The sequence below is a fragment of the Mus caroli genome, unplaced genomic scaffold (genome assembly GCF_978045245.1).
Source record: "Mus caroli unplaced genomic scaffold, Mus_caroli_1 scaffold_1, whole genome shotgun sequence".
Taxonomy (NCBI): domain Eukaryota; kingdom Metazoa; phylum Chordata; class Mammalia; order Rodentia; family Muridae; genus Mus; species Mus caroli.
Window position 1 is genome coordinate 127,769,933 of NW_028227256.1, and position 22,466 is coordinate 127,792,398.

General features: G+C 50.3%; 1 protein-coding gene across 1 annotated transcript in view; it reads right to left on the reverse strand.

Moving 5' to 3' along the window:
* Positions 1–14,149, reverse strand: part of Rassf5 (Ras association domain family member 5) — a 67,141-nt gene extending 52,992 nt beyond the window's left edge. Inside the window, exon 1 of the mRNA XM_021160848.2 lies at positions 13,676–14,149. Coding sequence (XP_021016507.1) covers positions 13,676–14,117 — 442 coding nt within the window. The 5' untranslated portion in view covers positions 14,118–14,149. The remainder of the gene's footprint in view (positions 1–13,675) is intronic.
* Positions 14,150–22,466: the final 8,317 nt, after the last annotated feature.

A 22,466-nucleotide genomic window follows, 5' to 3' on the forward strand; every position in this document is an offset into this window, starting at 1 on the left:
TCTTACCGCTGTGTGCAAGTCCACATGTATCTATATCTGTTTTATTTAATGCACAGCCCAGCTGCGCATGGAGTCCTTCGAGGAAGGCAGAGACAGAACTCCATGGCTCCCAGCTCTCTAGCCACCCGTCCTTCTCCCCTCCTCTGGCAACAGCCACGTTGAAACACTGACAAAGTGAAGCCAGCGCATTGTAATGAGGTGTAGCAATGGCCTTGAACTTCATGCTGCCCTGATAGGCCTGAATGATTTTTGTTCAGTCGATAATTTCCTGAGCTGAATAGCAGAGGAACAAGGAACTCTGTGTGTGTGTGTGTGTGTGTGTGTGTGTGTGTGTGTAAGAAAAGAGAGAATGATCATTGAACTCAAGAAACCTAGGAACCATTTTTATTCTTAGCAGAATATGTATTTGGCTGTTGATGAGGATGAATTTTCCATTTTCCAAAAGGTAAAACCTTAACCAGAAAAGTTATTTATCATGGTCAAGACCATATTGTAGCTGGTCTTTGCTACTTTGCGGGTTCTTCTTTTTCCTGCCCTTTGTCTTGGCTGTTTCATGCCCTATCACTAGATAGAAGAGAAAGGAGGATGGGGGGAGAGAGAGAGAGAGAGAATATCTCTAAATTCCCTAAGTCTAATTCCTTTCCTTTGATTCAATCTTTGAACACCACTACTACTAATAAATGGCAATCAATGCCCCGAACAACCACCGACTGCCAACCTCACCTATGGGCTCTAGCATTTATGCACCTTCTGAAAAGTTCCCAGAATTTCAAACATCACACAATCTCAGAAACTACTTGCAGCTGGCAAAACCATGCCTCTGCTAGAACATGAGGCAAATCGCACTCAGCTGCCTCGCCTCAGATAGTCCAAAGCAGCCCTAGATCCCCAGACCTGGGATTAAAATGAAAGCATGTTTTATAACATTTCCGTGTGTGTGTGTTTTTTTTTTAAAGAAACCAAAATTCAAACATCGTCACTACACCACAATACTTAAAAAAAAAATTGATTCCAAATTTTTGGTCCAGATATAGCATTTATCTTAGTTCCAATTCTAAGATACGCTGTGAGTACCTGGATTTCCACTCACTTCTGTATGTATTGAGAAACAGAAGCGGGTGGGTGGCCAATGAAAGGCAACGCACCCCCAAAGGCTTCCAAAGGAAATGGTCATACGTCAGTGCAATGAGCAGAATCCAGTGGCAAAGGGTTCCAGCCCTGGCTGCCAGGCAGTGACCCTTGACAGGGCCTCACTACTCTGTATGGCCTCACTTCAAAAGACTAATTCCTCTGTCAGTCCCTCCATATGGGGATCTGGAGCAAGTGAAAGATACTAAAAATAAATAGGAATGTCTCCAGTTTTCTGCAGACAGTACCACAAGAGTGTAAGAGAAAACTCGACCCAGCGGAAAGGTCCTTTGCTGGAAAGTAGTGTCTCAGATCCATCCATCCTTGGCCCTATGCTGCCACTAACAGAGCCTTTGCTGGACCCAGGAAATCGGGGAGGATGAATGAAGCAGCAGTGAGAATAGGTAATCGATTGCTATTGTCTCTCCTGCTCATCTTTCATAAACCCCTCCTCTGTCTCTCTACCCCAGCTAAGGACTATTCTCATCGTAATTAGTAGTGTTCAGGAAAGGAAAGCAAGCAGTGGCCAGTCACTGCCTGAGGGTAGGTCTCTTCCAGACAGCTCCACCCAGCAGCATCCAGCCCTGCACACCATTCACACTTTCACTAGCAACACTGGTAGGAAAGCTTTGCCCAGCATCCATTGCTACTCACTGGGGTCCTTGCTCACTCTGCTTCACAATGCTTGCCGTGTAAGCTAAGAGACAGGCAGAATGGTCCCTCCAAGGCACCAGGTTCTACTGGATCAGGAAGCCTGGTCCAGTGTTACTATCCTAAGCCATAGATAGCCCTTCTAAAACCCACAGCCTAAACAGGGTCTTCAAACCAGGACGAGTGTGCCCATCCGCCATGCCTGCCTAGCTTCAATCAGCCAAGGTGACAGCACCCACACCTTGCTCTCTGCAGAGTTGGGGGAAAGGGGGGGAACCAAGAAATGGTTCCTAGCTCACTATTAATTGCCAGGCTGCCTAAAAGACCCCACATCCCTTTTCCATGAGAAAAGCTACCAGACAGAGGCCCGGAAGCCCAAATACCCATTCTACTCTAGTCCAGAGCATCTCACAGACAGAGGGGCTGGGACCTACCATGAGCCAGGGCCTTGCTGCAGAGCCTCTGTGGGGTCCTGAGCTTTTCTGACAGCTCACGGCTCCTCGGGAGCCTTTGGAAGAACCGCTGGAGACACACAGTGACTGTGCCGAAGCAGGCGGCCACCACCTCCTCATCTGGGCCCTCTCTCATTCTAAGTTGTCTGCGGATCAATAGCTCTTCTTTAGGTCTGGCGCCAAGAGAGGGAGTCACTGGCCCCGTGGAGGGCTCTAGGCTTCCTGTGACCAGAATAGGCACCTGAGACCTCACGGATGTCGCCTCCTCCTCAGCTGAGATCCTGTCCCTGCCACCTCCTCCAATGGAAAACTTTCTATTCCTGGGCTTTTAGCTTGATAAGATAAAAGTGCCCCCACCAAACACACTGCAGGAGAGACTGCCCAGGCCTCGCTCCTCACGCATGCCTGTGAGTCTGAGAAATCAATGTCTTCAAAGTTCCGACCACCGACCAAAGTCATCTGTTACCTCATACCACGTGCCCAGCCTCGGAGCTCATTTAATGGATTGCTTTGGGGGTCATGGGCTGGTAATGGTTTACCAGTCGAATATCAGGCTCCTGAGGGACAAGCCAAAGCGAATTCATATTGCTGAATTCAATTCACTCAGCAGAGGGGGAGGGGGACTGTGTGGCTTTGAGGAGGTCAGGGCATTTATCTTAGACCAGATACCTGGGAAGAGGGGAGAGACCAGGAGAAAAATGTGACCCTGAGGGGTACAGCACTTGGGGGAGCTAAGGAGCAGACAATGGTCTCCCACTGAAGGACGGAAATATCTCCTTGGCCTAAAAGGCGGCTCACAGGATATCCCCGCTCTGATCCAAAAGTAACCAGCACCATGAGAGAGTTTCTGAAGACCCTGCTGCCCAGACCGAGTCAGAGAGCTGGCACCAGGGTGGCAGGAACCTTATGCAAAAGATCCACCCTCAGGCTGCCCAGCCTCACCGGCCAGAGCCAGGAAGAGATGAGGACTTGTCCTTTAGTCAGAGGACGTGAACGTCAGAAGGTTGAGCATGGGTAGAATCATCCTGATCTTCTTGTGCTTGGCCAGGGCACTGGACTCCAGATACCCTCTATGGGAGTCCCAGAGTCCCAAGTAACTACCAAGCACTGGCTCCACCTGTTTGTGCCCCCCATCTCCTCCAAAGTCAAACAGAACGCCCTGAGCCAAACGACATATCCTCCGACCTTCTCGAAGAAGAAAGCCTTGATTCTGAATCCCAATGAAGCTGTCCATCCCCTCCCTTCCTCACAGAAATCCAGCGAGGAGGTTCTGTCCAGATCACGTGTCCTACAGAGATCCTCCATACTCAGTAGAGATTGGCAGCACATAGTTTCAAATCCTTCTTTAATATAGAAACACAGCATTACATGCCTGTAATCCCAGCTACTCAGGAGACTGGGGCAGGAGGATTTAAGTTCAAGGCCAGCCTGGGTAATTAAGCAAGACCCTCTGGCTCAGTGGTAGAATATCTGACTAACATTCAGGGGCACTGAAATCAGTCTTTAATAACTCCAAGAATTTCTTCACAGATTTCGGGTTTGTTCATTTAAAAACAAACCTTGTTTTTTATGTCTCTCATGGGTTAAGGTCAGGTTGTGTTTTGGTCTATTATGCTCTAGACAGCTGTGCTGTCCCCTTCTGAAGCCTGCTGCATTCTGTCTATTGTTATTTTGTACGGTTTGAGAAAGAATGCATAAAATTCAACAATTTTATGTATTTTGAGGACAATATGTTTTTCTCAACAACATGGGATGTCTGCTCGCTCAGTCACACATCCTTAAATCCAGCAGAGATCAAGGTGACAACTTGTGGCTGCCCTTCTGTAGCTGCCCTGGGGTCCTATCAAGTGCTGTTGTACATAGGTATGTGGTGTATGGAAGGGGCAAGATAAATTCGATATGTTGGGGGAAAGTCATTCTATACAGCTTCAGAGAGAGGGGCTCTTCCACAATATTTGGAAAACTGTGTTTTAAAAACAATCTTGGGGGTCATTAGTGAGTTTTGCCAGTATTTGGATGGTGTATACTAAGACGTGGACACTTCACCACTGCATGGCCATCTCTCCTCAGACCTGAATGCTGATTCTTTCTCCCATATAGTCCTTGGAAAGGCTGGGCTGTCTCTAGTCTGTTTTTGTGGCCTGTCAGCTTGTCAATCAGTCTCTGTACCAGAAAGAGGTTGTGAGTCCAGGTCTTGAGATAACACTTAGGACCATGAAGCAAGAGGTGGCTGAGGCCCTCTGCCCACAGGGTCTGGGAATTCTGGCCCAGGCCAGCACAGATGAGGCCCACACCTGACCACTGCCCCCTGGAAAGAAGAGCATCAGACGCTGGGAGAGTTCTAATATACAGAGAAGGGAACGCCCCTGCATTTGGTTCTAGGATGGGCTTCACTTCTTGGTTCTCAGTAGAGTTTTGGTTTGGTTTGGGCTTTTCTTTTGCTGTTTTCAGTGTTTGGGATGAAATTCAGGGCCCACTGGTGCGCTACTCTAGAATCTCCTTCCCTGATCCTTTGGAAATGAGACAGATGTTCTACAGCTGGTCTGGGAGGTCTACCATCTATAGCAGGGGAGTGTCTACAATGACCTCTTGCTGCCTCTAATGTCCAAGCTTGGGCTGAGGATCTCTTTCCAAGCCAAAAGGATGATATAGCTAAGGCTCAACAGAACTGGAAGCAACAAGATTCACCATCTTACAGTTTTGGGTAGGATACAGCCTCCTCTGAAACACCTACTTCTATAAAAATAGATTGCTTTAGGAACACACATCATAGGCAGAGGCAGACGTTTAGAGAGAGTGCTCCGAGAGCTCAGGTTACAGCAGGAATCTGTGGTTAAACAAGGCGGCATGGAGGCTCTCTGAGTTTCTAATACTTTCCACTGTTACAGAATGGACATGATTATTACAACAGAAACCACCAAACCTCCAGCCTCTTCTGAACTCGGATGGAAAACACATCCAAGTGAATGGGGGAAACTCAGCTCCAGACCCGCTGTCTGGGGTTCAAGCCAGAGGTCTGCAGAGCAGCCCTAGTGAACTTTCCAGCCTTATCCGGGCCTTCTCTTCCTCAGCTGTCTTCCCCAGGATCCTGTTTGCCTAACTTCACTTTAGTTATTGGCTGGTCTGTCATGAACTCTGACAGCTTCAGCACACAAAAGATGTACTTGTGCGTCCATACCCATGCCATGCACATGCCTGTGTGTTCATACCCACCCCATGCACATGCCTATGTATGTAAATACTCACCCTATGTATATGCCTATGTGTGTCCACACACACGCCAAGCACATGCCTATGTGTGTACATACCTACCCCATGCACATCACATGCTTATGTGTATCTATACCTATCCCATGCATATCACATGCCTATGTGTGCACATATCTACTCCATGCACATCACATGCCTATGTGTATACATACCTACCCCATGCACATCACATGCCTATGTGTCTCCACAGCCACGCATGCACATGCCTATCACCACAGGTGTGCTGGGAGTGGAAAGACACTAATTTCTTCTGCTCTAGATTTAAAAACCACATGATTTGCACATGATAAAGACTTAGAGACTAAATGGGAAGACAGGCTGTGTACATCCAGCTCTCAAGTACCAGGCACTGACAGAAGCTGCAGTGTGCACACGGTTCACCTTCCTCTTTGCTTTGGTTTCAGTTGTTGCTGGGGTGTACTGGCTGGTTTTGTGTGTCAACTTGACACAAGCTGGAGTTATCACAGAGAAAGGAGCCTCCATTGAGGAAATGCCTCCATGAGATCCAGCTGTAAGGCATTTTCTCAATTACTGATCAAGGGTAGAGGGCCCAGCCCATTTTGGGTGGTGCCATCTCTGGGTTGGTAGTCCTGGGTACTATAAGAAAGCAAGCTGAGCAAGCCAGAGGAAGCAAGCCAGTAAGTAATATCCCTCCATGGCCTCTGCATCAGCTTCTGCTTTCTGATCTGCTTGAGTTCCAGTCCTGACTTCCTTTGGTGATGAACAGCAATATGGAAATGTAAGCTGAATAAACCCTTTCCTCCCCAACTTGCTTCTTGGTCATGATGTTTGTGCAGGAATAGAAACCCTGACTAAGACATGGGGTTTTTTTATGCTTCAAGCTATTTCTAGTAACAGTGTTTTGAACAGTTCCACATTCATTGATAGAAAGAGGGACATGAATAAGAAAACATAGCCAACTATGTGGCCAATGATGTGGGTTCAGAAGGCACAATACTGTGTTAGATTCTGGTGGTCCAATAGAAGCCACTCCACTTCCCTGACAGTGATGTCCCCTTGGTAAGACAGCCACGGTTAAGTCAGTCCTGCCCACCTCACAGGGCCCGACACAGGCTGACCATGAGAACATCTGAGACACAGCTGGATGTGATTCCAGTCCTCTTGGTCCCTGCACTTCATGGCCACTCTCTCAAAGACAGGTGAGTATTTCCTTCCATGTTCACAGGTTCACAAGCAGAACAGCTTTCATCACGGCTCAGCAAACTCAGCGATGACATTTTCCCAGGGCCAGCATGCAGCAGTCAGCCCTGAGGGGAATCTAAGCTCTCCTGTTCTTTCACGGTTCATGGTTTATAGGTGTGTGCTGCACACACCCACACACACACACACACACACACACACACACACACAAACCAAATGTATACCTCTATGCCCAGCTTTTTTTTTTTTTTAAAGATTTATTTATTTATTATATGTAAGTACACTGTAGCTGTCTTCAGACACTCCAGAAGAGGGCGCCAGATCTCGTTACGGATGGTTGTGAGCCACCATGTGGTTGCTGGGATTTGAACTCTGGACCTTTGGAAGAGCAGTCGGGTGCTCTTACCCACTGAGCCATCTCACCAGCCCTATGCCCAGCTTTTTATGTGGGTGCTAGGGGTCAAGCCCCGATCACCATGCTTGCAGAGCAAGTACTTAACATACTGAATTATCTTTCCAGGTCCAAGCTGTCATTTTTCTTCAGCCAATGGCCGCTCTAGACCTGGAAATGTGTCTATTCAAGAAGCAGGGAGTCGAGGGTGGCAGAAGTTGCTCAGGTATTTACTCATCTGCCAAAAAGTAAATATGACCCAGCCTCTGTGGTCACAGGTGAGGGTCATACTTAGCCACCACCCACCTGCCCAGTGACACATGCAAATGAGCAGCCTAAATCTTGGACACCACCCCTGACAAGCCCTTTTTGCAATGCCACCTTGTGGTTTTCCTCCTGATGTCCTCAACAGCAGTCAAGGCAATGGCTCTAGGAAGGAACACCCTAAAGAAAACATGTGATACTTAGACCTCCATGGCCACCCAGACCCTCAGCTGCAAGCCATGGCTCTAAGAGGCACCTCAGTGCACTTCCTTCTTCCCCAACTACAGTGCAAAGAGACACAACTTCAGATTTCCCAGTGGATGCATCTTATGAACTTCCTCTATGCCAGGAACCACAAGCAGGCTAGAACAGGCCCAGCACAGACATGTTGGCCGCTTCTGCTAATGAACACACAGTGGAGAGGTCTTGAGGTCCACCAGGCTCTGCCCATGTCTCCTCAGCATAGTGTGTATGTGTGTGTGTTTCAGGGAAGACCCACATATTACTGGCATGGGTCTGAGATAGGATACCCTTGACCCTGCGGCAGGGTGCACGAGACTATTCCCAGCACATTCTTTATTTCACTGACCCAGTGTCCCCAGGGAGAACAGCCAGTGAGGAACCTGACATCATCTCCTTAGCCTCTTCCTTCTTTCCCCAAAGTCCCAAGTCTGGCTCTGCTTCCCTCTCAACCCCGAGAGCTCCTACTCAGAACATGGGGGAGAGGAGCGTGCCAGAATGCCTGGAAAAAAACCGAATATGACTAAATACAAAGCCATCTCCCCAGTCAGGGCTGGCCTTTGCAGAGTCAGCTGCCGCCAGCACTTCCTGACCCAGTAGGGGAGAGCTGGAACTGAGCCCTGTGAGAGAGAAGTGCTGGGTGGCTCCAGACAGCAGAGTTAAGACCATCCATCTGGGAGGGCAGAGGTGGCCTGCGGCAGGAGGACAAACCAGGATCCATCAACTGGGAGCAGGCGCCGGGCACTGACTAAAGCCAGGGCAAGGGACATAATGGGCAGGGCCAGGGCGTTTACATGCCCTGCGCACCCACAACTACTTACCCTCCAAAAAATCTTACCATCTCTGGAATGCGAACAGGAAGAGTTAGGGATGTTTACTGATCTATCACCAGTCTTAATAACACCCCAGGCAGGGCAAGAGCGGCAAGCAGCCGCCCTCTATGGGTAACTGAGCAGTGAGAGCCAGCAAGATCCCTGGGAGGGCAGGGATGTGACACACGCCACCTTGCCATGTCTGGCAGCTGCCTATGATAAAGGGGCTGAGCACTGGGCCCACAGTGGGGAGACGTGTTGGAGGCCTAGATGCCTCAAAGTCTGACAGGTCTGGCAGCATTAACTCTATCTGAAAGGTTCCTGCTAGCAAGCTGGCCAAGAAAGCCCCAGGCAGGTGAGTGCTTGGCAGAAGCCTCCCACATTCCAGCCTTGTGAGGCTGGCTACTTTGAGGATGAGTGTGGCAGCAAGTATGGAGATGGGTTTCTTCAGAGCAGAGGCATTGCTGGCACGTGAAATGTCCTGGGTAGTTCCCCAGACCTCGGCTGGCCTGGCCCAAGCCTCATTCACCAGTGTATTCTCCCTGGCTGGAATTCGCTCTGCCAGTCCGGCAGAGTCCTCCCTGCTGGCAGAGGCTGATTTCCTTGTCACGTTCGCTCGCCACTCAGGGGGCTTACCTGCCAAGCTTGCCACCGGCTGCTTCAAGAGCGGGATTGGAAAAAGGGAAAGATCCCAGCCCGCCCCGACCTCATCAATTCCCTGCCACCTAATGACTCTCAGCTCCAGCAGACGAACACACACATTCATTACCAAGTCTAATTAGGCCGTAGACAAGCGACATTAATCATTTTTGACTATACCTGGGATTCAAGCCCCCATATTCTACAATCATGGCGTTCCATGCTCTGATGAATGGGGGGTGGGGATCGGCTCACATTTAATCCCCTGCTTTCATCTTTTGAGAAAATGAAGGAAAGAAAGGAAAACTAGGGGTATGGACTGGAGAGTCAGGGTCCCACCGCTGCCGTTTCCCTGTGTTTTAACACCGTCCCCCAAAAGGCCTTTCCTAAGCAAACTTCAATTAGATCCAGGAGAGGAGAAAACTGGGTGTTTGTCATCTTTAACAACAAAACCTCAATGTCAGAGCCTAATTTCCCCAGCTTCCCAAACATAATACAGCTCCAAAGTAAGGAAAACCTAATCTCCAGCAGTGCTGGGGGCCCTGGGCAAACAGCTCCCAAGTGCCCAGAGTAAACCCTGGACTGCGGCAGCACATCAAAGGGCAGAGGCCAGGATGCTTTCTATGAAGACTTTTGTCTGCCACAGTAGGGTGGGGATGGGGGAGTAGCCAAAATCAGGGTCCTAGCAGACTTGCAAAGAGCCCCTAATAGAATAGGTGAGCTGCCACCTGGGTGGCTCCAATCTCACAGAGGATCTAAACCAGTTAAACCCAGCCATTAATACAGCAACAGGAAGTAGAGGAGAGCAGACAAGCAACTCTGAGACACTGAGCAGCTCTCAAGAAGCAAAGTCAGGAGCCCCTCCCTAGGCATTCGGCAGCGAGTACATGATTCTCACGATGTAATCAAAGTCTATCACAGGTGGGGGAGGTGAGGGGTCTGAGCCCCAGGGAGGCCCCCTTTTTAGACCAATCATTCCAATTACTTTTCTTTATTATACTCATGGCTCTGGATAACTACCCCTTCAGAGGGGCTCTTTCTTGGAGCCAACCTGGGGTACCCACACATCAACAGTTTTCAACAGATACCTGAAATCTCCCCCCCCCCCTTGTTGAGAACTTGACTTGGTTTCTCCGACTACCAGACCATTTCCTGGCCCAGGATCGTTCACACACCCACTCAAAGGAGACACATGGCAGGCGGCCATCTTTATGTGCCTTCCGCACAAGAGAGGGCAAGAGGCAGCTGGAGGAATTCCCAGGTTGTTTGCTGCTGACTGCTATCTCTGGGAAGGTTGGAGTTAGTGCCTACCACCCCCACCCCACCCCACCCCACCCCACCCCACCCCACCCCAAAAGAAAGCATGGTGGTTCTGAGAGCTCTCATCTCTGCAAGCATTTGCATCAAGCCCACTGGCTTTCCTTCCCTATCTAACACATTCGATTTGTGTGTGTGCATGTGTCACACAGGTGTTGTGTGTCTGGAAGCCAGAGGTCAGCATAGATTGTCTTCTCAGATTGTTCATCATTTTATTTTTGAGACAGCGTCTCTCATTGATCCTGGAGTTTGATCAATATAGCTAGACTGGCTGACCATCAAGTTGTTTCTCTGGTATTGGCTTAGAGGTGAGCACTATATAGGGCTAGGCTTTTTCATGAATCTTATACCTGCTCGGCAAGCACTTTATCAACTGCACCGTCTTGCCAGCGCTCAGACTTAGTCCTGAGCACTGGCTCTGAACTTAACAGGGTTAACTAGCACTGCTACAGACCTTCGAAGTACGACCAAGCGTAAGCGAGGCAAGGCAGTTCTCTAAAACGTCCCTTATTGAAAGCCCATTTGTCCACCCAGCTCCCACCCAGTGTCAGCCTCCTAAACAGACAGATGTCATTCACAGCCCCACTGGCCTTTGAGTCTCAGTGGTGTCAACATGCATCTGTTTCCAGCCACTGCTTAAGGAAACCAGCATGGTGCTCTGCCGGTCGCAAGTGCTGCTCGGAAAGGCTTCTCTCTCTAAGCCAGGTGCAGAGGAGTCTCGGACACGGGACTGTGGGTTTCATCCCAGCTGGCTTCCACCTGAGGCGCTAAGGCAGGGATGCCATGTCTAGCGGACACTTCACATACCTAAACTCCCAAGATATACTATCCACTTCCTGCTTTCAACTCCACCACCAAACAAAGCTTGAAAACCGTACCCCATGCTTATACTATGCGGCAGAGTGAGCCCCAGGTAGCCATTAACGCTCTTAAATGGGAGGAGACAATGGTCACACTTATATCTAATTGGACGTTCATTGTGTACCCTGCCAGGCACTTTTCTAATCAACGTGCACATATATGATTAATACACTGAATCCCCACATTAACACGATGCTGTAGATAAGATCATTATCCCCACTTTTTAAAGACAAGTGAGGGCAACACAGAGATTCATGGGGTCACACAGAGACTAAGTAACATTTCGGATTCAAAGCCGGAACTTTGGTTCTAGTTTGAGGTGTGCGTGTGTGCCTGTGTCTATGTGTACAAGTAGCTCAGGTTGACCAGTGAGGGCCAGACAGGACTCTGCCGGTCTCCACTCACCGTCCAGCACTGAGGTTACAGGCATGTGCTACCATGCCTGCTTTTATTTATTTATTTTAAATGTGGGTTCTAAGGTTCAGGTCCTCATGCTTGCTTTGCCAACTGAGTTGCCCCCCTCTTCCCAGCTCCAGGATTACCTTTCAAAACTTCCTTTTCTGACCCATACTTTTCAAAAATGAAAATAAAAAAATAAACCCTCTCAGAGAGCCAGACCTCAGCTTAGCACCAGATGTCTGGTGAGTCTGTCCCGCACACCAAAACTGTCTCAACTTTCTCCTGGTCAGCCGAACACTCACGGCTAGTTAAATATTAAAAAAAACAAACAGAGATTCCTTTCTGTGGCTTTCCTGGCTTCAGTTCTGCTGCCTCTTTGGTGTTCAGGCATCTCTGGCTGGTAGGAAATTGACTACTCCGGGGCCACAGGAACCCAAGAAAGTGAAAGGACCTCAGCAAGTCACAGGCCAGTGGGGATGCCTTGTGGAAGGAAATGGCAGGGAGGACACTATTTCCCAAGTGCTGGAAACTATTTAGGGACGGAGCAAGGAAAATAAACAACTCTAATGTGGTATGAGGATGCTCATTTTGCCACGGAGTACTGCACAGATACCCATAGAATCCTGCCAACACAGCATCATTGCTAACCAGAAGAATATCACAAACTCAGTGTAAAGCTGACAGTCCCTCAAAGTCTAAACAAGCGGGAATTGCAACAAGCATATTCTCAGACAGTGCAGCTTCTGGAATTTGAGCCTTAGTAGATCCATAACAGTGAATCCACTGCCTCGTCCTCTGTGTCCAGGGCTAGTGGGTACTGCAAAGCACTCAGGAACACGGAGGGAGATAAAGCTAGCAGCGGGCCCAGAGGTAAGTTGCACTGGATTCGTCTGCAGGTCAGCAACATTTAGAAGGGACAGTAGTCCGTGCACAGGACTCTACATGCCCAGCCCTCTCCTCAACAGGCACCTGTATGGGGAATGCTCATGGTGGGAAGAACAGCTCCCATTTTTTCCTTTCACATATTCTGGAGCCGCTGAGAGGGAGTTGCTATGGGCTACAGTGAGGGTAGTAGTGCTAGCTGCTGCTGTCCAGTGTTGCAGTCTAAAGGAGGCAACAGAGGACGGCCCTTTACCAAAAGATGTGACTGTAATCCATGTCCACAGATGATTGCGGGAAGCTGTCATTGCACTGTGTGCTTCACATGTTCAAAGGAGCTACGTAAACACATGGGTATGAGTATCCTCTGGCAACAGCAGATCCCTGGGTTGGTGGGGAGGAGACTTATTACAGGGATACACAGACTCACCATTGGCGAGAGGTAATGATAAGCCCTAAAAAGAGTGCAGACTTGCTCAGAAACTCTCTATACTTGTGCCCAATGTTACAGTAAGATTGGGAGAAGTCAGCAGGCCAGTGGGGATGCCTTGTGGAAGGAAGGAACTGGCGGGGAGCTTAGTGATTTTAGGGCTGGAAGGTGGGTGCAGGGGGACAGGAGGAGGAAGAGGAGGCCACGAGGCACAGTCACACACTGGAGCAGAGTATAGAGCATTGAGTCAGATGTGGAGGGCTGAGGAGGCCTCAGGTGCAGGTGACCTTGGCATCTTTCAGCCTCACAGCCTGTTTCCATTCAAAGCCTAACCAGGCTTCCCATGCCAACAGCTCCCTAGGAGGAAGAGCCTGAGAGAACCTGAGGTGACCACCGAATCATCTCCCCATTAACCCTAATAAGTAAGGGTCAAACACTCACTTCGTTATCAATATCACTACCTAATTTTTAAAACTCACAACTAAAGGAAGAAGAGGGTGTGCGTAAGACACAATGACCTTGTGGAGAGCCATCAGTCCCAACCTGCAAACAAGCTTGCTTGCGCGCACGGGGGAGAAGGCTCATACCCGTCTGAAGATACGTAACTGTACACATACAACTACCTCTGGTCAGTGGGCAGCCATTAAAGGATGCCAGGCACTGGACAGCAGCTGTTCCCAAAGGTAACCTGCCTAAAGTTCGGACTGGCCACAAAAGGCAATGGCCTCCTCTCCCGGGCTCACAGCCCTTCACCTCGCGCACCTTCCCCGCCCTCACTCACTAGCGCAGCGCAGCGCCTGCCGCAGCACCTCTCGTCCGCACAGGTCACACCAGCCCGGGCCGCCCCGCAGCGCCAGTTCCACGAAACGGTGCCCCTCGCCTCTCTCGGCCAAGACGCGGGGATCCTGTGGCTGCTCGAAGATGCTCCTCACGTCGCGGGGTCGGTGCGACCCAGGTCGCAGCCGCAGTCTAGGCTGCAGACCGGGCCGGACAGGGCGAGCGTGTCGGCAGTCCCGGGGTGTGGGCTCGGGGTCCCTCCGGCCACTCCTCCTGCCACCGCGAACCTCTGACTCCCTGGCCGCGGGGATCAGGGCCGTGGGGATGCAGCGGCGCGGCCGGGCGGGAGGTGGCGGCTCGGTGCCACCCAGATTCTGCAGATACCGCGGCGGCTCGGGGTCTAGGAGCAGCGGGTAGGGACGCTGCCCGATGGCCGGGGAAGCCATGGCCAAGGCCCGCAGGCGGCGGCAGCTCCTGAGCCTGGCCAACAGAAGGGGCGGCTCCGGTCGAGCGCGCTTTTAAAGGGCCCGCAGCCCGCGGGCGGGGCGGGGCGGGGCGGAGCCCACGGAGAGGCCGGAAGGGCAACACGCGCGACTGCGGGTCTGAGCCGCGTGGATTTAGGAGTGACTCGGCGACTAGGCGGTGGTGAAGGTCCGAGCACCCGAGAGGCTTCGCGAGCTCGGTAGGCGCCGGCTCCTGCGCCTGTCTCCAGCTCTGCCCCGTCCCCTCTGGGCGTCTCCCAGGGCGCCCTAACATCGGCGGGGCGGGGAGCAGGTGGGAAGGCAGGGCTTTGGCACCCTGGTGTGGCCCCGGGGCGGGAGCTAGCCCGCCGCTGTCAGCAAGGCGGCCCGCGGATTCTCCGAGCTGCCCGTGGGAAGCTGGCTACATCAGCTCTCTCCCTTCTCACCTCTGCTACATAGACTGCCCCTCCCCGAAGACTGGGATTAGAGTGACTGGTGATCCTTGGTGATCCGGTGATCATGAGAGACCTCTCTGTGCCCCATGGGTGGACAGGAGCTTTCCTCCCGAATTACGCCCCTCCCCCCTTAGTTGCTGGAGTAATCACTGCGGAAATGAATGCCAATCCTTTACACACCTCCTTTGGTATGGAAGGTTCACCTGAGCAGGGGCGCAGGGTGGAGAAGTCCGCATCCTAACAGCACCAAGGGGTGTGCCATAGGTTCCTGTCTGGCTTAAGGTTATGTCGCCACCATCTTGAAAATCCTTATTCTTAACCCGGCCTATTCTTTTTGCACTGGGTCTTGAAAATTATGTAGTGGTAATAACTAGTGGGCCTGTCCACAGTGCCGTCTAAAGGGATAGAGAACAGGTGGGACTGTGAATTTTCGAACTTGTGCCCCGTCGGTCGGTCTAGCAAGGTAGGCTAGCAAGGGTCCTGGGCCCTCTAAAGGCTGGTTTTGTAGCTGCAGGCGCCTTTGCTCTTTCCAGTTCTGCGGTTCTGACTTAGGCCTAGCTCACATTCCCGCCTCCCCCTGCCCCCCTTAAATTACAGGTTTGATTGATTTAGTGGCAGTCACCAGCAAGCAACTTTGGGAATAGAGTCACTGCACCAAATTCAAAAATTCTGTATTTTGGGTCTCAGCAAACCACTGGTAGAAATGTTGGGGGAGGGGCATGTCTATAGTGAACGTGTACACACTCTTTCTCATTATTTATTAAATCATACTGGATAGCAATGATTCATATATACTTTCACAGTACCGGTGTTTAATATAGGCAGGGTTAAAAATGCATAGGTTCTCTCTGCACACAAGCTACCTTATAAAAGGGATGAGAATCCTCAGGTTAGAGTATTGGGAGCAATAATGTATGTATAGAATGTGTGGGGATTCTGAAAGCAGACCTGGAATTGTCTATAAATTCGCCTACGCGTTAATCTCCAGGGTTCTTTCCGGGCTAGTGATGGGTCTCCCCCTAGTGTCTGGCTGGGGAATCCTCACTTTCACTTTTCCTCTCGAAGGTAAATTTAGGCAGTGGCTAAAAGTCCAGTGACCAGGGAATTCCCAGCCTTCCCTGCTCCACAGCCTCTCCACCCCCCCCCCGCACCCCCCCGCACCCCCCCCCCAGTGGTGGTAATCAGAATCCTGCTCCTTTCAAGTGGATGGCAGAGGAAACGTTCCTGGTCTCTGGGCCTCGTTTTATTCACTGGTTTCTGGGGAGTGGAAAGGACTCCAAACTGATAGAGTTATGATAGGGCGGAGGGCAAAGAGGCCTCCACTCTGCCCCTCCACCCTTCCTCTTGCTCTCTTTACATCCGTGCTCCATGCTTTGGAGGCCGGCCAGCCCTAGAGGGCTTTTTAAATCACAGCTTGCTGGCAAGTTCCTGTGTCAGTAAGTCTGGGCTAGGATTCTAGACTTGTATTTCTAGCACGTTCTCATAGTAGCATTTGTACTGATGGTCCACTGTGAGAACTATTGCTCTAGAGCCATAGCAGGGTGGAGGGAAAGGACCTGCCTGTTCCAGAGCTGGGTTCCTTGTAACTGAGAGAGCCCAGCAGGAACTTTTCCTTGGCACTTTCTCCCAAAGTGTGATGGGGGAAGTGCAGCCTGGCTTTATGCTCTTTTCCTCCTCCTCTCTAGGGTTTCTGCAAGCAGCTCTCTGGCTTCTTGCAGAAACCTGTATTGCATGTAAAAGTTTGCTTTGTTTCTACCCTGTGTCTATCCATCTTCTTCACAAGGTTGGAAACCTGTACCTCTCAGGGGTGCCATGTTTTGGGTACGACCTGGGACAGAGACCAGCTTGAGTGCAGGGTGATGGTTTGGTGTGTAAGTAACAGGATTCTGGCAACACACAGCCCTGGGAGGCCAGTTCTGAGACACAATTTATGAATAATGACCAACAGCCATCATCTCTGTCCTTCTCTCGCCCAGGCATTCCAAGGGTCTGTCGTTTGTGGCTAACTTTGATTCCCTGGCTGAGAAGGCTCCTGTGAGGACATCAGTGTCAACTGTTGTCCACTGAGGCTGGCTGGGACAGTTAGGTGTGCGGCTTCCCCAGCATGGGGCTACATAGAAGACTCTGGTTTGGTTTCCCTGTGGCTCTGATTTGATGGAGAGTGATGACTGCTTCTAGAGCTGATGGGGAAATGACATGGAGCCAGAGCTCCTGGGATGAAGACAGATGATGTGGATGGAGATAGTATAATGCCATGTCATATGACCCACCCAAAACTTTCTCAACTTTATCTTAAGATCCATCTCTCTGAGACAAAAAAAAAAAGTTCAGGGTGGGGGAGTAACTATCCCCCAACCTCAATAGGTGTGGGACTCACCTCTTTAATTTAATCTTTCCCAATCCAGTCCCCTCCCATGTCCCATGATAGAACATCTCCTTCTCCTTCCAATGCACACACACACACATACACACACACTCTTCCTCCAGGGAAGAAGTGGGAAAAAAAAATCACCAAATCACTCAAACCCCTCTAGTTCAGGTAGAGAGACATCACCTGGGGTGATGGGTGCCTGGCCAGCGGCATCTTTGACTTTGTCCTTGGTCACCAGGCTTCAAGGTCTCACCACATCTGCTGGAACATCTACTGGGAGGTTTTGTTTGTTTTGCTTTGCTCCTTAGCAGATCATCTTGGCTCAGCGTGGGGTGGGTCACTTTTCCCAGCTGTGACTCATTCCAGGAGAGAGGACACGTTGCTTTTATTTGTGACCAAGGGGAAGGAGTATGGTCAAGGCTGCTTCAGAGGTGGTCTGATAACATGTTATTTCCCCTGTTGGGTGAGTTATTTCAAGACAACCCCCAGCCCCAGCCCCTCGCAAGAAAGAGAAGGGGAAGACAGACATGGCCTGGTTTTCCAAGGGGAAAGAAAGCTTTGTTTTATCTGACTCTGAAGCATTTGAAGCTGCTTAAAATCTCTGAAGGTTTTCGGAAGCTCTGGGGATGTTGGTAGTCATATATAGGATTACTATGTCAGTCAGGATAAGTTATGTTGCAAATGCAGCCCCATATCTCAGTGCATCAGACAATAGAGACCTCTTTCTCACTTATGCCCCATGTACAGGATGACAAGCACTCAGAGTCACTCAGGACTCCTGCAGACCCCAGACACCATATCTAATACAGCCAGTCACTGTGCCAGGAGGAAATGGAGAAATCCCTGCTGATCCTCACTGGTGCTTAAAAATCTTGGTCACTTCCATTCACAGGTCACAGACCATCCTGTACAGGGAGAGCCGGTAACAGCACCTCACTGTGAGCTCAGAGTCGGAGAAGAGTCGGGGTGGGGTAGCTGACCATCAGCACTGATAGCCTCTGCAGTCCTCGGGGACACAGAGCCGTTATTAATTTCTTAAGCCAGGTACCCCTCTAAGATCCACTGTGTATTAGGTGTTTGTCCAGGCACTGGAGGTCTGGCAGAGACACACAGTCATCAAGCTTGCTCTCTAGTGGGAGAGGCACCCAGTAAGCCATAGGTGGGATGCCTGTACACCAGGACTTGAGTGGTTTTGAAAACAAATGCAGCATTTTTAGGAGACAGACGGTGAGGTGGTTTTGTATCAGATTAGCCCACTGGGTCTCAACCCTCCTAATACAGTTCTTCACGCTGTGGTGATCCCCAGACACAAAATTATCCTTGTTGCTATGTCATAACCGTAATTTTGCTACTGTCATAGGTCATAATGTAAACACCTACATTTTCCCGGTGGTCTTTGGGGGGTCGCGACCCACAGGTTGAGAACTACTGGATTAGACAGCCAGGCTCTTTCCTAGATCCATCTAAACAGAGCTAAATGGAGAAAAACCCGTGTCTGTGAGCAACAATGTTCCAGGCTAAGGGAGCAGCAGATGCAATGGTCCCTAAGCATCCCCCAAATCTATGAATACAAATGTGCCCAAACATTCTCACGCCCTACTGGCATGATGTCTGACGACTGGCTTATATTTTATAAGAGATTTTGATTAATATGACACATGAAGCACAGAAAATGGGTCTGAAGCCATGGAAGATAAGACTGTGTGATCCTTGTACAACATTTGAGGGAGATGCCTAAGGCCTTCTTCTTCCTGCTTAGGCTACGCGCTTCACAGAACGCTCAGTCTCCACAAGAAGGGGGGTCTCTCGCAACTTTCAGTGGCAGGTGGGGGGGTGACACTTCACATTGCTAGAGAACAGTAAATCTGTGAGGGTCTCTGGTAAAATGTGCAATGGCCAGTGTCCCTACTTTATAGATTAGAAACAGAGGCACGGGATCATGTGACTGACACAGAGCTCCTTGCCTGGATTCTAGACCATTCAGACCTATGTATTGGCCTTTGCACTGCCTGCTGGGATGGGAAGGGCTGGTGAATAAAACCGGTGTGAATACAAGTGCAGGGTGAAGAGTCAGAATCCATATCCAGTGTTCTTCCCATCTGACATCACTCTATTTCCTTGGTCAGGTCCAGGTGTCAGGTCCTGCACCCCAGGGTCATCCCAGGGTCACCCATCACTCTTATCTGTATCCCTACTATCTCCACCATCCTAATGGGAGTTGCAAGTGACCTTTGATTTGCCCCCTCCCTTGGGTCTTGTTGCTCTTTCTGACCCTCTTCTCTCTGCAGGGCAAATAGGGGGTGCTGGGTCCAATAGAACGAGCACAGTTGTAGGCTCATAGCCAACGTCTGGTCCAAGGCAGGTTTTTTAAGCCATGAACTGATGCTCTAGGGATAACGGAAGGAAGGCACCCTGAGACCTTCAGGGCTATGGGTAAAGAAGAGGGGACTTAGCAGTGTGAGCAAATCCTTCAAGGCGCTGAGCACTGCGGTGAATTTGCTGCATCCAGAGGAGGCCTGGATAAGCACCATTGTGCATTCTCAGGCATGACTTTAAAAAGTTATCTGCTTATTTTGTGTATGAGCAGAGGTCATAGGACAGTTTGTAGTGGTGCAGGGTGGGTTCTCCTCTTCCATCAACCCTGTCACCAAATGCTTGTGCTCCCCAGGGAGTTTTCTCTGCCCTTGACAGTGCTTAGGGACAAAAGTGTGTGTGTGTGTGCTCCTGAAAAGTGTTGTCGTTAGGCTGGGGCAGCAGGTTCATGGTGACTCCTCCATCTGCCTATTGTCAGATAGGCAGTCTTTCCACCCCAGGCCGCAGCCAAGCTTGTGATGGGCTGGCTTGTGTGCACACACACACTTTTTCCCCTGCCCTGGAAAAAGTCAGATATTCCAGACATACTCGTCAGCAGCTTTCATCCTTCAGCCAAAGGGGAGACTGCAAGCCACAGGCACTTATATTCCAGGCTCTGGGGCCTGGTATGGTGGCAGCTAGCCTCAGCCTGGGGTTAGGGCAGATTAGCAAGCACGGAGGGGCTTGGATGACATTATGGGCTGTCTTTACCCCGCCTCAGCCCCACTCCACCCACCGCTGCCACTTTTTCTATCTCTGATGCTCCCATTTCTGCCCCCCCCCCAGTGTTTCTCCCTCTCTTTCTCTCTGGCCGCTCTCGTTCCTCTCCATCTTTCACCCTCCTTCCCTCCCTTCTTCCTCTTTCCTTCCCCCTCCCTCCCTCTGGTGAGGGAGGTATGGAAAAACCAAGGCCCTAAAAGGCAGTTGTTCTGACTTGTCAGCCTAGAAACATCAAGTACCTTTGGGTCACCCTGGTTCAAACCTTAACCTTTCCCACTAGGGTTGCCCACTCTGGTGGTTTGAGTGAGAATGGCCGCCAGAGGCTCCTATGTTTGTTTGGAAGGATTAGGAGGTATAGCCTAGTTGGAGGAGGTGTATCACTGGGGGTGGGGTGGGCTTGGAGGTCTCAAAAGCCCATACCAGACCCCATATGTCTGTCTGTTTGTCTCCTCTTCTCTCTCTCTCCCTGTCCTTCTTCAGCATTATGCTTGTCACCATGCTCCCCACTACAATGATAACGGACTAACCCTCTGAAACTGTAAGCAAGTCCCTCAACTGAATGCTTTCCTTTAAGAGTTGCCTTGGTTATGGTATCTCTTCACAGCAGTAGGACAACTGAGTCCCCCACTCAGAACCCTTCCTTCCTGGTGACATGGTGAGTTATAGTCTGATCTGGGCTATACAGATTCCATCTCAAAATAAACAAACAACCAAACCCCTAACTTTAAAATCGGGCAGGAAATTGTTGAAGTATGTAAGAAGGGCTTTCCAAGAGTCAGTGCTGTAGAGATGGGCCATGCAAAAGCCAAAGGCAGAAACGGAAGGATGGCCAGGCCATTGAGGTCCATTCTGCCTTACTCGGGCTTCCCTAGATTCAGCTGTCCAGGAGGGGTAGGAGGAGCTGCCCAGCCCAGGGGCCATTCATGGGTCATCCTAAACTCTGCCTCACCAAGGACTTACACCACTAATGTAGATTCCTGGCCCACACACCTCCCCTGCTACTTAGATTCAGATGCTGGGTGGGACCCTGGAATTTTACTTCTAACCAGATACCAGTCTCCAAGAGCAAACTGTGGAGTCTACACAGCTCTACAGCACCAAGGCGTGGATGGAAGCTTTAGTCTCGTCCCCAGCCCCCAGCTGCCTATTCTCTAGCCTGGGGAGCTTGGGTAGCTCTCCACTCTCCCAGATAGGACCCTACCTTGAGCTGGTCTATTCTCAGATGATGCCTAGATACATCTAAATGCAATGACATCTTTCTAGATGTCTGTAAGAATCCAAACCCCTCACTCAACCAGAGACCTGCAGCGACTACATCTCTGCTTCCCAGAACAGAGACCTCAGCACCAGGGAGGTCTAACTTGAAGAAGGAGCACTGAGCCCACTATGCACTTCAGAACTCTCCGGTCTATTTCTTCTGTGACTTTCCACCCTCCACACTGGCACTCAAGAATGGTATCTTTAAATACCAGTTGGACTTGACTTAAAACCAGTCTGGTTCCTTGAAACAAAGCCCACATCCCAGCCATGACCTTTGGGGCTGGCTCCTCCCTTTCCAAACTTCCTACTTCTGCTTAGGAACGCAGAAATGCACGCCTGTGCTTCTGCCCAGTGCATTCCAAGCCACTCACATGCTCTCTGAGATTCTGCTTTGGGGTCACCTGTTCCCGAGTGACATGCTTCCAGCCTGCTCTAGACACACTGCCCAGAAAGGAGGGTGACCCCTGCCACACCTGAGCTGTGCATTCCAATCACAACGTCTACTGAGAGACAATGCAATTATGTCATATGCTTACTGTACTGGCTGGTTTTGCATGTCAACTTGACCCAGGCTGGAGTTAACCACAGAGAAAGGAGCTTCAGTTGGGGAGGTGCCTCTATGAGATCCAGCTGTGGGGCATTTTCTCAGTTGGTGATCAAGGGGGGAGGGCCCATTGTGGGTGGTGCCATCCCTGGGCTGGTAGTCTTAGGTTCTATAAGAAAGCAAGATGAGCAAGCCCGGGGAAGCAAGCCAGTAAGTAATACCCCTCCATGGCCTCTGCATCAGCTTCTGCTTCCTGACCTTCTTGAGTTCCAGTCCTGACTTCCTTTGGTGATGAATTTGGAAGTGTAAGCTGAATAAACCCTTTTCTCCCCAACTTGCTTCTTGATCATGACGTTTGTGCAGGAATAGAAACCTTGACTAAGACACCTGCTTTCCTCAGGGCCAGTCCCTCGGTGACAGTGTTCTTGTCACTCTGGTAGCTTCAATACCTGGCAGGAGCCTGGCATTCTCCTTCCCCACCCGATGCACTGAATGGATTCTTTTCATTTTAATGAATTGATGCAGGGAAGGGGTGAGATTTAAAGCATCTTCCAACACCCGAGGCTCTTATAGGTAATACTGGTTGTGGGCCGTGACCACTCAAACTCTTCTGAAATGAAATTAGAAATCAT